Source organism: Cygnus olor, chromosome 8, assembly GCF_009769625.2.
Source record: "Cygnus olor isolate bCygOlo1 chromosome 8, bCygOlo1.pri.v2, whole genome shotgun sequence".
Taxonomy (NCBI): domain Eukaryota; kingdom Metazoa; phylum Chordata; class Aves; order Anseriformes; family Anatidae; genus Cygnus; species Cygnus olor.
The window spans coordinates 22,425,730-22,441,202 of record NC_049176.1 but is presented as its reverse complement, the minus strand read 5'-3'; the positions used below and the strand labels follow the sequence as shown (position 1 = coordinate 22,441,202).

At 46.9% G+C, this 15,473-nt stretch overlaps 1 protein-coding gene across 9 annotated transcripts in view; it reads right to left on the bottom strand.

Annotated features, from left to right (window-relative positions):
- RNF220 (ring finger protein 220) overlaps positions 1-15,473 on the bottom strand; it is a 193,299-nt gene that overhangs the window by 35,391 nt on the left and 142,435 nt on the right. For 7 of the 9 annotated variants that reach the window (XM_040565944.1, XM_040565950.1, XM_040565949.1 and 4 more), the window contains 2 exons: positions 10,673-10,794; positions 9,521-9,653 (listed from right to left, as the gene is read on the bottom strand). In XM_040565944.1, coding sequence (XP_040421878.1) covers positions 9,521-9,653; positions 10,673-10,794 — 255 coding nt within the window. The remainder of the gene's footprint in view (positions 1-9,520; positions 9,654-10,672; positions 10,795-15,473) is intronic. The other 2 variants (XM_040565952.1, XM_040565951.1) reach the window with 1 other exon arrangement.

Sequence of the window (15,473 nt, the reverse complement as noted above, 5' to 3'; positions counted from 1 at the left end):
GCAGACACACGGCCAGGCCTCACACACACTTCCCAAGAATGGCTCTAAACTGGGTTTATTTCATCAGCTGCTGAAGTATCCCAAACTAGTACTAAGAGGACAAGATGGCACGGATGCTGTTTTATTTTAAAAGGCATTTGGGAAGAAAGAAACAGCCATTAGGGGTTCTTGAAAGCAAGAGCAAGGCAGAGAACGAGGCCAACCTGAACAGCAGCCCTCCAGATTCATAACACTTCCCCAGCCATATTTCTGGGCAGTCAAATTGTTCCCCCATCTTTTCTAACACAAACAGGGAGAGAATACTTCTTCGAGCAACTTTCACAGCCGGTTGCAGGAAAAATGACATTCAGAAGCCATGAAAAGCTGCTCGCAGGACAAGGGTTTCATTTCTCTGGAGCCAGATCCATTTCGAGGGAAACTGATTTACCTGGAAAACTGACACCGACTGCGTCATTCCAGCGCACCCCTGAAACAGCAGATGCATCCATCTGAGGCCGCCTGTTAGCTCCCGCGGAGCTGACTGCTTAGCAGCATCTTGGACGCTTACAGCAGTCCCTGCTAACAGATCAGAGGAACAGCTGCCTTTAAAGAAAGGGCCGTATAATTTTATGACCATTAACATCATTTTGCAGCAGCGTGCTGAACAAAGGGCAGGCAAGTTCTGCCATACGGACAAGAGCCAGCTGCTGCAAGATTCGGGGAAGAGACTTCTCCACCCTGCACAGCACCGAAGAGCTGCCCAGGAGCAGTTTTCTTTTACACCTCGCTGTACCCACCAGGGCTACAGGGAAGAAACACTTGGACCAAAGGGCTGATCTGGCACGGCAACTCACACGGAGCTGCCTCCCAGAGCTCGGTGCCAGCGCGATGCTCTAAGGTGAGAACAGCCTCACGTCGATCTCAAAGGCTGCTCTTCAAAACCCAGAGCTGAAGCACAAAAGCAGCAGCAACAGCCACAGTCCTTGCAGCTACGGCTCGTTTTCCACAGCCAGAGAAAGGTGGATCTGAAAGCTTTTGTTCCCCTGGGGAGAGGGTGGAAACAAACAAAAAAGGAAGAGGGAGAATTAAAGTAATCTTGAATCGCTAAGCAGATTCACATCGCCGGATCAATAAGCACCACTGACAGGGATCACAGGAATGTCGCAACTTCGCCAATAATAAAGCAGCACGGCAGAGCTTGGAGGATGACTTTTCTAAGGCAGCCAAGCATGAAGCAGCAAGGCTGGCGAACAGCTGAAAGCAACACGCTGGCTTACAGCGGGCCGCTGCCAACGGCGGGCCTCGGTGTACTTTGCTTTAAATAATGACGAGCACAGAGATTGTATTCGTGGGGGAAAAGACAGGAAAAAAGGCCTAAATTTCACTGGCCAAACCCATATGCTCTTCCCCCAAACTAATTCTTTTCTAAGCTGGAAAGAAGAAAGAAAAATCAGTGTTAATTTAATCAATTGATCAGCCTATTGATTGGAAAACTGGAGCTGCTAGTTAGCCGCGTGCTGCAATGCCCTCAACTCTGAAACCACAAAACAGGCCATTGATTTCTTCACTTCCAGCCCCAAAACGAGAAATAAAGCCGTGCTTGCAGTGGGAAAGCAACTTTCCAGGGCAGGGAGAGGATGCAAGCAACCAAGAACAACCGGCCAGGAAACAGGGACCGCCGCATCCTGCGAGTTTCAAACTGAAATTAGTTACAGATGCAGTCACGGTGTCTTGTGTAAACTCTATCGATTGGGTAGCTGACAGTCTTTGGAGCCTCCATGCTAGGACAATCAATCCGGCTGCAGTGTCACCTGCCACTTTGCTGAACAGTTGACAATGCAATTATCCAGTGTGGAGGCAGGGAGTTGGCGTGTGTCAAACGCAGTTAGCCACTTTCCGGGCACTACTCGATAATGCATTTCACCGCCGAGTGTAAGAGACGACATGCGGAGACAGGAGCTGTTTAAAGCCATTGAGACCCATGCTCCCTTTTCCTTTAGAAAAATCTCACTGCCCATGACTTAACAACTGTATTCTAAAATGCTATTAAAATCACGTCAATCAAGCCTTCGGTGCTTACGGCTGAAGTTTGACCTGAGGCTCCCAGAAGTAGGTTGCGGTGCTAGCAAAACTGCAGGCGCTTGGGAAAAAAATAAAAATTATCAAATGACTGTCTTCAAGGCTCGGACTTTCAAAACTAAAGGAGACAGGCCACTAGAAAAATGGATTGGAGAGAGCGGCTAAGCAAGAACAGCAGATGGGACTGGAAGATCTTATACTACATGTCTGAAATCGAGGAAAATTGAAGTTTAAAGGGATGCTGTCAACTTGAAATCCAGTCAATTTCAAAAAATTGAGTAGTTTCAGGAGCTCTACCTGCTCCCTTACTCCCCCTGCCAATTTTCATGGTTTTACAGCAGCATTTGCTGTTTTCTTCTTAATTTTTTTTCTTCTTCCTCTGTTGCTGGGTGACAGACATCCCTTTTCCTCCCCCAGGTATTGTACATAATGCTGTCAAATGGAGAGAATTCCCCTTCTTCCCTCAGAAACTCTTTCTGGTGAGAATGACTGTTGGTGTTACGTAAATCAAACAGCAAGATTTAGCTCATTGTGCTCCTTTCAGCTAATGCGTTCTGGCAGTTTGAGCACAAAAATTAGGTTCTTAGATTTTTGCATGTATTAAAGTTAATGAAAATGTAATATCAGCAATCATGACTGCTACTGCCTATAAAGTACTTTTTTAAAAGTGATTTTTACTTTGCTGAGTCCCACTGATTACATCGTGTTCCACAATAATGAAAACACAGTTGCTTGAAGCGTTATGTGAACTTTAAACACACAAGACACCGAGCATCACTTACTTGGTAACTCACGATGTGAGGTAGGAATTCCGGTATGATTTTTTTCAACATGGATTATTCTCACCTGTTAGTGCTACTGACTGCAGTCAGCTTCTGATATTAATGTACAGTACAGTACCCAAGAGACATTTATTAGCTACAGAATCCCTCAAATTCTATACATCAACACAAACTGTGAAGGAAGTCAGGTAGAGCCCATCTGATTCTCGTATATATGTATATTCACTGTGTAAATAGATCTGTAGCATTTTTAGCTCAAGCATTACCTTACAGACAAGTACTTACTCTCAACAGAGAGAGGTGCACACGTTAAGAAATGCTTGGGCTACTCCATCAGACGAGTACAAAGTACTGTCCTTCAGCAACGGAGGGATTACCAGGATTACCACCATTTTACACAAGGGCTGAGGTAAGGCATACAAGTGTTCTGGGACTGAGCAGCCCCTTAAAGAGGGGTTAAGGCAGAAAATAATCACTTGAAAAACATTGAATTTATACATCTCACGCGCTTCGGAGCTTACAACGGGTAGAAGTGACCAGCAGAAGGTAACAAACCAAACACAGGAAAGCAAAAATGCGAACAATGAGGGGCTGGGAAGGATGTTCAGATGGGTAGATGCAGAATTGCATTCACCTTACAGAATGAGCCATGATGAAAGCTGAAGCTGGAAGTGTGACAGAGAAAGGCAATGAACTGAGCTCTTGCTAAGTGGAAGGAAGATTAAGAATTTCATTATGGCAAAGACTTCCTGTGCTCTTACCACAGACTCCTCTTGCATCCAAGTTGAAGTCTGCTTTAGCCTGCCAGGGTGAAATGAATGAATTCTGACTCATCTCCACAGAAATGGGGAAGATGATTCTGGTTACTTGATCATTCTTCTAAAAACGACCTAAATATGCCAGCGATGTATTCTATTTCCCATGTGGTCTCTTAGGAGAAGCCACACTTTTACTTCTCAGATCAAATTCATTTGCTGAATTTGAGAAGATCAGTTTATACCCTCTTATTGGTATGACCCTAAATGCAGCGTGAAGCTGCTCACATTGAAACATGCAAAATCCCCCCATCTACAGAAGCTTTCCTGCATGCCCCATTATATTTTAACTGAAAGAGAGAGCACAACTTGCTGCTAAGTGGGGTTCTAGTTGTTACAAGCTGTGTTACCGGCTTTGTCACTATCTTTATAACGTTAGAGAAGCACAGCATGCTTCTTCATGCTTCAGTTTCCCCACACACATACAGTTTGTAGAGTTTTGTTCCAAGAGTTTCATTTCATGTTCATTACGTTGCACTGAGAAGAGGGAAAACTCAGCTGTCCCTCTATTTGGAGCCTTCTGCCCAGGCAGCTACCAGACACAAGCAAACTCATTGTGTTCACAAACACCTGCTGCTGGGGCAGAGGAAATGAAAAGCACCTACTTAGATCCTGAAGACAGGACCTCATGCTTATGATGTTAATACCCACGCCTTCTGATGGTACAGGTATTTAGAAGGAGAATAAATTGGAGGAGCGCGTAGCTATTGCCATAGAGCTCTTTCCTGGACAACTAGCCTACGGAGGAAGAAGGCTAGTCTATAACACTTGCTGCTCAAACGCGCACATCTTGATTCTGCAGAGATAAAGCTGACTGTGGGACTACAGCCATCTGCTGTAAACTTTCAGACATTTTAATACAGTCCCGCTTTCCACGCAGCTGCCCTAATTGTACATGACATGAGATCCAATGCAAATGGGCACCCTGGGATAACTGTAGTTTGTTACAGCTTATAAGGCTTTACCAAGTCTCTCTTTGCATACGTTAGCAAGAGAAAAGAGCAGCACCAGTTAAAGACATTAATGAATGGATAACAAGCCCTTTGCTATCTTGGGAGGAGGGCAGAATGGAGAAATAAAGAGAAACGTGAGTCAAGTAATCCCCATTTCTTCTTTCACAGTATTTGCAATCCATCAGCTGGATCCTTGTCATCGTGTTGATCTTTCTTAGAAAGCATCCTTCCCTGAAAATGCCCTGCTTACCATTTTAACGCTTTCAAAGTCTTTCCCTCTTCTGTCTTATTTTCAAGGCAATTGATCCGCTGAAGCAGAGAAGCCCAGAAGAGCAATGGTGACTACGCTGCTACTGTGCCCAGAGGAGGGTTTTGCAGTGGGGGAGACGGAAGGGAAAAAAGGAGGGCAGCACGGGTGGGGAGAACTTCGCTACAATTCTTCAATCTTTTCATATCTAAAGAGGACAGCAATCTCTGTTCTATCAGACCGCGCGGTTCGTGCTTTAAATGGTACTTGCTGCTAGTTTGCTTTCCCTGTCTCTGTCTCCCTCCCTTTGAAGCAAACTGGACAGCTTCCTCAAGCTGGCGTTATCACTCCCTCTAACCACTCTTGGCAGGCAATCTAATTCCCCCTGAAAAGGTCACCGCCATTTTAACTGCCTTTCAATCACATTAAGCACGCTGCCGCTCGTGCTCAGAGCACTGCGCCTGCAGCTCTCCTGACTGAGGTGCGATCGATAAACTGACATCCCGTCCCCCGCCGATGGCCCCGGCCGCAGCTCGCCTCCTGCCCCTCTCCTGGGCAAAGCCCCTTCCCAGGGCACGAGAGAGAGAGAGATCGAGTGACAAAAATCCCTCCTCAAACGCGCGGGTGGCAGAATGGAGCTGCTACCCTGGCATTTACTAATCCACTTTGTCCCATCTGCTAAGGAACAGAAGGGTGCGAGCGGCTCCCTCCCTCCTCCCGCAGCCCTACAGAGACAGCGACTTCACAGGACAGTTTGCTCAGGCACCACTCCAGACACCTTTGAAGCCACCTTACAAAGAACAAGCCACCCTCAAGCTTCCCTCAATGCAATCATTACCGTTATCTCTCGCCCTGCACTTTTTTTTTTTTTTTGCAGTTAGGAGTTATGTGTTCCACCCATCGATCCCTGTGTTTGACACTGTTTTAAGTCCTCTTGCCTTTTGACTGTGCTAAGCCGTTTAAGAGATGACAGCGGCTTCTATCAGCGCAAAGCTGATGCGATTCTTTTCAGATAAAGCACTTTTTTTTCCACTCCCCCCCTCCCTTTTCCTTCTTTCAAGTAAGAGACGTACACACAAAAAGAGACACTGAATCTTTCAAAGGAAAAAAAAAAACCTTTTGAACTTCCCTCAGGAATTCTTTAAAGGGATAACCTTACAGTGTAAACACTGAGGGTAACGTGCATCCATTCTGGAGAGGAACAGAAGAGCTGCTACAAATACGTTGAGTGGTAAAAAAAACATCAGAGAGGGAGCCACTTGATGCTTTCACTTGTGAAGCCTTGTTGGCTTCCTAAACAGAGAAACTCATTAGACAAAGATTGCATGAAATAATCTCCTGCAACAAAGACCATCGGAGAGGGATGATCCTGAGATGTGGGGACAGATGGCTACCAAGTGTTCAGGTATTTCAAAGGAAATTTTAGTCTTGTAACAGTTCTGAGATAGGAATAGATTTTATTAATACTTTTGTATAGCTTTGTGCTTCGAAGTGAGAGCCCGATTAGAATAGCAGCATTTCATGCTGGCAGCCTCCTGTGCCCATCCCAAACAGAAGAAACTTCTCCAGATACAAATTACTACCTCAAACAGGGCCTCTGCTGAAACAAAGCGGTGCCAAATCCTATATAATTGACAACGATCTTCATTTACATCCTGCATTCTTCCAATTTGGGGTAAGCACATTTGGCTCTGCTGCACGAGAGCCCATTGTGGATTTGTGGCTGCAACACCAACGCAGAAGACAAAGAATTTTCACCTCCTAAGACAGCCCTTAGAAGAGAGGAGCAAGTCTTCCCCGTAAGAGCTTTGGGAGCAAGAAAGCTTCATCCCAGGAACCACAGAGGTGAGACCTTCAGATTGTGATTGCTCTCCAGCATTAGACCATCTTCCAGAAAATCTGAGCAGGGTGCTCATTTCCCTGACTTCTGTTTTCAAGACGAAAAACCCCAAGATCTCCCAACCTCCCCTCACCTGAGAACCTGAGGGGATCTTTCATAAAATTAACAAAGTTTTCTTCACCTCGAGAGTGACAAACTTTGTCCATTAACCAAAAAACAATAAAAAAACAGTAGCCAGGGCCTAAGTTTGAGCCAGTTCTGTGAGGCTGCCCGGTGCTCCAAGATGCCTCTGAGATGGCCGCACCAACCTGCTCCCCTCACCGCCCGGCTGTGACATCTCCTCACAGCAACACACCATTAAAACTGAAGTTGATGAGACACATGGCCATCTATTCTCCCCTCTGGTTTTATGCATTTCCCCGCGTCAACTCTTCAGACGTTGGTGACATCCCTGAAGCCTGGCAAAGGCTGTCCGGCACTGTGAAAGGCCTTTGATTTCCACATCGCTGCCGCTTCTCAGCAAAGGGAACGGAGCCAAACAAAGAGCCTCGGGTGAGGAAGGTTAACGAGGGCCTTGCCAACTCCAGACAAAGCAGGTTTAAGCATTGGAGAGCATCTCTAAAACGTCGTGCTGTGCTTCAGGGTTGTACATCAGGGATTCTGTCCCTAAAACAAGGGAAGAACCGGCACTGGCAGAGAATGGAAAAAGACAGTCACCTCAAGCTTACTCGAGAGTGCACAAAGCAGACCTGACTGATGAAGACCTCTGAATGCCAGCAGCCAGAGAAAACATGAGAACCGCTAACGGGAGCATGAAAAAGTATAACTTGCTTAAAAAGAAATACAATCGGCTAACAAGTCAGATCATCCCAGCTTTGCTTTGCATCCCAAGTTTTATGGAAACTTCTTGTGTAGGGTAGGCAGGTAGCCTGCAGATATTAGATGGTCATCTCAAAACACAAGGTAGAAAGTTGGTGGGAAAATGTTCCCTGCTTAGGGAAGAACATCCTGCACCAAAAGGGGAAGGAGTATAATCCAAATGTCCTTCCCATCAGAGCAATTACAGAGGGTGTCTGAATTGTATCTAGTCCGTTCTAGATTTCTGATCATTTTCTGGATCTGTCCGTGTAACTAAACGTTCAAGGTGTCATGAAGGTCTCAGAGACAGACCTCATAATTCCTGATGGAAACAAGGCTATTTTCTGTGCATCCAATACAGAAACAACCATCTATGCACATGCAGCCATCTAGCAGAGGTTACAGCCCTGACTGTTTCTAAAGTCCAGCTAACCTCTGGTGGTTTATATAATGTCAAATAGCACATCTGAGAGTTCCAGTTAAAATAAGGAAGAAGTACCAAGGAGTAAGTACTCTGCATTTATACAGCCTGGGAATATTATCCAGGTGAAGACACCACAATGTCAGGACCAAAGGAACTGGAAGACTGTTCTCAAAAACTCAGTTGTTTGGTGAGGGTGAAGGAGAAAACTGTGCAGAAAGAGCATCAGAAATGACCTGAGTAGCTTTTCTCATCAGGACCAGTAGTGACAGTGACATAGAGGCATCCCACACTTCCCTACTACTGATTGTAATAACTGTACTAAAGAAAAGCCTAAGGCCCCGCACGGTCTCATCAGAACTCTACCTCGAATCACAGACTCAGCTCTCCACACTGGGAAAAAAGAAAGTTACAAAAATGAAGGCCACAGACATGGGAAGTAAACAATGTGAGCTTTGCTGGGTAGCTGTTAAAACCCGAAGAAGCTGTTCCTTCACCTCTGTGCTCCTGATCACCTGCTCTGCTACAATTTAATTTCAGAGGAAGGTAAGAGCAGAGCAGGAGTGCCAGTTCGCCACTGAGCACGACTGGCTTTTAAGTCCAAGTCCCTTACTTAGTAGCCTTTCCCCTGGAGATATTTTAAATTAAAATCCAAGCTGATATAGGAAGAGATCACATCCCATCCTCTTTATTGAACGGAGGGAACCAGCTTTCCTCCCCTCATTAGGCATGCACTGCGTGGATTGCTTGCGAGAGGCTCCCCTTAGTGCCAGAGGTTCGTGCCAAAGAACAGTTTAGTAAATCCTCCTCTTCGAGGCCAAAGGGCTGAGTGTAAGAAAGGGGCCAGGTTTCCAGCTAAAATTACATTCACCAATAAAGCTCACGAGAGGTCAAATTTTGCCATAACTCACTCTCTCCTCAGTAACTGATTTCCCCGTCACTGGGGAAGGAGCAGAAGAAGAAGGAAAAATAAAATGTGTTTGTCTGGGAGCCCTAAGGGCTTGCAGCGCTGGAGGTGCAGAGCAGGTTCCTGGATTCTCATTTATCAACCTTAAAAGGGATGGAGTGATAAATGCACAACCGGGCCTTTAATATTTTATGCAGGTGCTAAAGCGACTTAGCTGTCACCTTCAATACATCACCAGAGGCTGATACACCAGCTTTCGTCACTCCAGGCTGGGAATTTTTACAATTTCATTTCTACTTCCCTCTCTTCACATATTTCCACGTATATCTTACTACGTGTAACATATAAGAAGCTATTTTCCCCAAATGATCTCCCCATTCTGCCCATTCCTACTCATACCCTCTTTTGCCACATTTCTCGAGCAAGAAATAATGCCATGCTTTTGTTGTTCAAGGTTTGCAGAAATTTTGACTCTGATCATTCCAGAGGGGCAGAAAGCTGGAATTGCTTTACTTTCTTGCAAAGGGGTAAGGTCCCACCCCTTGTGAAAGAAATTTCCAGGTCCCTCCCTTCAAAGACAAGCAACTATCAACTTCAACAGCAGAATGATTCACAAGTGACCCCAAAACATTGGCGCACCTCGAAATCCTCCCTCCAGGAGAGTAGTAGCCCGTATCCTCTTCTGCCCACACCATTCGTACTCTTCGAAGCGGTTGCCGTTCTCGTTCTCGATGTCCACAGAATCATCCTCAGTCATGCAGGAACCTTCTCTCTGCACGGGGTAAAGCAGGGGCAGAGCGTTGAGATGCACGAAATAGCTCTTTGAGGTTAACAGCTCAGGGTGGGATGGAGAAGAAAAGCTGGACTGTTCCCAGGGCAGCATCTGCTTCCCTCCCCCATCCCCAGTCATCTAGAAGTGAATCAGCACTAGACAAACGCGACAACCTTAAGATCAGAAGTGGCAAGGGGGCATCATTTTCGCGCACAGAAATTTAAGCTCCCATTCCTACAATGACACACGTGCATTTCACATGCGTTCCCTTACTTTGCATGCATGATTTCCCTCTCTATCGTAGAAGCAACAGATTCCTTTGATCCCCAGCACAGAGAAGCTCCCAAGCTACAGGAACTGGCAAGGAATGTTCTCCCAGAGCACATTATTTGGGTGTACTGATCAAAAGACACCCCTCCTTACATCATGCACCCCTTGATGCAACAAGAACGAATTTGTTCTCTGCTGTAGACTTTTCTGCAAAACAAGCGTGAAAAGCCCTATGGCAATTCTCTTTCCCCTAGAGCTTGTTCCTCGTTACTCCCGTCTTTGGGAAGAACGGCAAGAGAACGGTTCTGCTCAAACATACCTCCTAGAGTAAGGTGGTCACGCAACATTTACAAGTGCCAGTCTTACAAAAGAAGCCAACAAAAAATAATTCTAATGTTGTCAAAGGCAGAGATCAGAAAGAACTCTTCTTGCTGTGCTCCACGGGAAGCATAAAGTCCTACAAAAGGCTTCATAAACTTCAATAGCTCTACCTTCACAGTCTACAACTTCAACTTCAATAACGGTGAAAGGGTGCATGAAATAAAAAAGTCACTAATGCGACACAGGAGAAAATCCAGAAGAATCCATCTTCCAAGACAAAGGCAAGTGACTACAGATCTCGGGGAGACACAGTTAGCATTGCCTGCGAGCTCAGCAATGTTAGTTTTTGCCCCACATTAGGTCAGTTGCAGACAAAGCTGAGAGTAGGGAGAAGGGAATGGCAGCTGGCGATCCTGCTGCGCCTCTACCTTTGCAAGGCATTGTTCCACATGCCTACTCATCTCCTCCTCGGATCCTGACAGAGGTCGGCTGCAGAGGGGACATACCTGCCCTTCGTCTTGCTTCCTCCGTTTCATTTTTCCAATCCGAGCTGCATGGAGAAACCAAGGAAAGAAAAAAGGAAGACATGTCAAGTTTGCAGATCCACTTTTCCCTGGGTGCTCAGTTCCAAAGAACAAACCTTGTTGGCAGAAACGGTAAGATTTCACACCAGAAAATCCCATTGCAACTCCCTTTTCTGACTTCCTAAACAGCATGGAGAATTGTACTTAGTGCTTTCCACACTGAACCTGTAACCTGATTTCAGAAAGGCAGCTGCTCACAACTTAAGAGCTAGGAGAGCAAACACCTACTGCACAACCCTAAGTATATTATTCACATGGTAAAATACTTTCTCTTGGAAGCCTGAAATTGTTTTCAAGTCTCAGTGATCAAGCCACTGAACCCTGTTCTGGATCACGCCTCCTGAGTGCGAGACTCACCCACTCCCTACACAGAAACTAGCTCAGACCACAGAGAGCTGGTGTAGTGCCCCAGAAGCCTTGGACAAGTTGGGTTACAATCACTTTCAGGACCTGCACACCCTGAATAATTCCTTCCCAGCCTGTCACAAACAAGTCAGAGTAACACCTTAGTAGCAGGTAACATTTATGGAAAGATCCTTGCTGGTAAAAATGCAACACCTATCCTAGATAGCTTCTCTCTCTCTCCATTATTTCACTGTTTACATGTGCAGAGAAACTGGGGGCTACACCGCCTTCTTGAGGGCACGCACTAGGAAACAAACACGTTAGGAATCACGATGATCAGAAAAAGCAGCCAAGGTAGCCTGTTGCTTAATCCAATCTCTGGTTAATTTGAGCCATCGTTTAATGTGATCAAAACATCTGGAAACGAATCATTTGCATTAAAAAGAACTTCTGTCCTTTATGATGATGGCTTTAGGCAGGTATTACCGAATAACTCAATCACTGGCTGCAGGAAAGTTCCTGTTTAATTAATAAGGAAGGTCAAAATTCTGAATGAGAGACAAGGAAAAGCCCAAGGAAAGCCCAAGTGATAATGAGAGATGACACCACCAAAAAGCTGCGTTAGCCAGAAATCGTTCCTGACGTGGCGAGCGCTGCGGCGTGCTCTGAGAGCCTTTGTGCCTGCGGACTGGAAGATCAACAGCTCCCTGCAGCCAGCAACGAGGAGAAAGGTGCTGGAACGCCAGGACCCTACCAGGGTATGGGGAGAGTTTCTGTCAATTGTTTTCTAAAAATATGTCAGTTTAGTGCATTCACATCACCAAGTGATTTGTCACGCTTTAGCTGAGCGCACCGACACAGACCTGAAAGGCTTCTTTCAAGGCTTTCCTGTCGGCTTCCCTGCACGTGGGACTCTCCTGGGTTAGGACATGCTTCCCCACAACCCAGAATTAGGAATACTCATCATCCCCTACACTCTGTGATGCTCTAGGATTAAGACAGCAAAAAATTCTTCCCTGGACAATGCTCTTCTGCACCGAAAGAGCAGATTTGGAAGAAAATCCAAAACCCCCTCCCTCCGTAACACACCTGTGTTCCTGGTTTCATGAAAAGGACTCTGCAAGTGTAACATTCCTACAAGAGATGACTTGAGACTAAAGCAGGAGTGTTTCTGAGACCTGGCACTTGGAACAACAGCGACCCTCTTGAGTAAATGCACACCGCTTTCAGCGATTGTCTGGATTTTGTTTGCTGAAGTTCCACATTCCTCTCTCGCGCTAGGCAGACAGCCCACCTGCCTCTCCACACGCTTCAGGTAGTTCAGTACTCCTAGAAGGATATTTTTGCTGGTTTCCCTCCTATTTCGTCTGCTTAAACCAGTTATTTTCCTCATACTGCCAACCTTTACTCCAGAAGGTAAACCGCTTTACTTCAGTCAAAACAGAAGCAAGCATTAATTACAAAGTGTTATTTCTGATTTCAGCGTGCCCAAAAGAATTATGTTCCACTTTTAAATAAAACAATGACCCCCCCCCCCCGCCCGGCTTCTCTGTTTTCTCTTCCCTTCCTGAAGCCCCCACAGCCACCCCTCCTCCTCTTCCTCCGCCAAGGTCACGCAGCCCTGTTACCGGCAGCAGCCCCAGTTAATCCATGCTCTGTCTGCTTTGTACTTCAGTGCATGAGAGACTTCTGGAGTTCTGGTTTAGTGAGTACCTGCCTCCTCCAGCACGGCTCTTCCACGCAAGTTTCAGATGCTCTCTCCTTGCCTCATTAGCTCTGCAGAGCCAGCACAAAACAGGAGAGGAAGCTGGAATCTGACTCTACCATACCCCAGTAAACACCTATCTGACCAGAGAAAAATGCACGAAGGCAGAAACAAAGCCTTCTCTCTCCTGGTCACAGACATCCTTCCCTCACCTCATCCTGGTTTTAAACATGGAGGGAAGAAGCAGGTAAAATATCCGGGTAGGATGAATCCAGGTCAGTCTGTCTGAGACGTTTATCAGTATTTTGGATTTTTTTTTTTTTACTGCCAGACTCCTCCAGCCCACGCACAAAAGGAAAGCACCGTGTTTTAGGCCTCGCACCGGTAAATTCCTGGGACCCTTTTGCCACAACAAGCACCTGCTTCGCAGAAGTGCTACAGCAGAGCCGGGGACAGAGCCGGGCTCTTTCAGCTCCATGCCAGACCCAGCGGACAGCTCCTCTCGCGGCTCCTTTAGCTTCTCGGAGAAGCAGCCCTTTCAGTTCCAGTGCCACAAGTGAAAAAGCCACTGGACGGGAAGAGGTGTTGAAACCCAATCCCCCTGCCATTTTCATTCCGTGGTCATTAGCGGCGGCAGCGCCGTGCCCACGGAGGCTCGGGGTGCCCCTGGTGACAGCAGAAAAGGAAAGGCAATGCTGCAGCCTCCGAAGCCCAACCCGAGCAGCGCTCTCCATACCCGGCCATCACTTCCAATCAGCGCAGCGGGGACAGAGCGGCCCCAAAGGCACGGGGTGACTGTGGCGCTGTCCCGACGGGGAACAGCTCAAAAGAACACGCGAGTGAGACCACAGGATTGTTAATTAGTGTTGATAGATGCAATCATTTCTAATTAGCTCACTAATCCCTCTCCCCCACACTCCTGTCGCAGGCGGGAGAGGGGGAAAAAAAAAAAAAAAAAGCCATTCCCTCTTGTAATTCAGGGAGATAAAAACACAGCCGGAGGAGGGCTGGCTGCAAAGGACTGAGCTCAGGGAAGCAGGGCTTTGCACGGGGCTGACCCCTTCTTATCTCCACCTGAACAAAGACTCTGTAGTTATTATTCCAGCCTTCTGCCAGGAGGTGAGGAGTTCGCTACTTTTTATTAACATTAATAATTATTATTAGGCCATCCGAGGGCTTCTAGCACCTTGAAGGTCCCACTTCTCACAGACATACTTTACGCAGTGCTCTTGCTGGGCGCGCTCTCCCTCGGGTTGCACTAAAGCGTCGAGCACTTTGTCCTCTCACGTCCCCTCGTAGCATTGCTCTGCTGACACCACCAGCAGGGAGCACGACACAGCCTCTTTTCTGAGCCCTACCAGCACTGTGCTGGGAGCCTGCAAGCTCCCAGGAAGGTGGCCCCCACCCACGAAGGGCACCTTTCAAGGTGACCCTTTGCAAGGACCCGGGTCTACGTTAACATCTCCCATCGTAACTTAGGAGCTGGCTAAGGAAGCTTCCCTTTTCTAACGTGGGCTCATTCTCATTCTGGCCTGCATCAGGTGAGAGGCTGCTTGCACAGGAGAAAGAGGAGCCAAACTGGCACCTGGGTTTCCAAAGCTCCTTGCGCCTCTGGGATGCCCCTGCCTTCCCAGAAGAAGGGACAGAAGGAGCCAGGCACTGCTGCTTTACGGGCAGAAGGGACCCAGCATCTTTTCTCACAGCGGGCTCTTCCTACCTAGGCTAAACCTTATTAATGCCTACAGATCAGGTTATCCTCTAGCCCACGAAAGTTTCCTGGGAGAAAAGCTAACGGGTTTCAGCATTCACTGCTGCCCTCCCCGGCAACCAAAAATTCACCTTCAGGACAGGGCAGTCTAATTACCTCTGGAGTGCTCTTACAGAGCATCCAGGAGTGGACACTACACAAAGCTCTCCCGCAGCATCGAAGGAGATGATTAAGTTACTAGCAATATCTCTTATGATTCCTTCCACCAGTTTGAGTGGTCCCCTGAGCCCCATGCAGACATCATTAGCAGCTCCTGCAATGGCAGGCCAATCAAATTAAATGGAAACATTTTTGTCTCCTTTCCGGTGAAAACCGTCTAGCTTTATCCCTCCCCCACCCATCGTCAGCTGCAGAAGCCCACGATGTGCTGGTGCTGGTTCAAGTCCAACAAGAAACCCTTCGGCATTCCATTAGGGGCACCATCAGTACTGGAACCGGTCTCCCAGGCAGCTGCAAAAGGAGCTTTGTAAGGACTTACTCTGTAGCTCCGCCGAGAATGCCGGCTTTGCAAACACCCCTCAGTTTGAGTCAAAGATATCCGAGCACGTACTCTCTACAAATCTACTGCAAAAGTTTTACGAAGCGCTCACGCTTTGTTGGACTTATGACAAAGAGCTTCTGGGGCTGAGCAACTTATCGAGGAGCATCTGATCCAAGGAACAAAGGCAGCAACGGCCGAGTACAAAAAGCCACCTCAAGAACATGCTAGAGCAGGAAAACAGATGGTCAAGAATAAATCTGTTTCAGACCTTACGTGTAATTTGCTGCTCATCTGCCTGAGAGAGAACATTAAGGGCCAAATTCACAGAAGGGTCTCAATGGGGCTT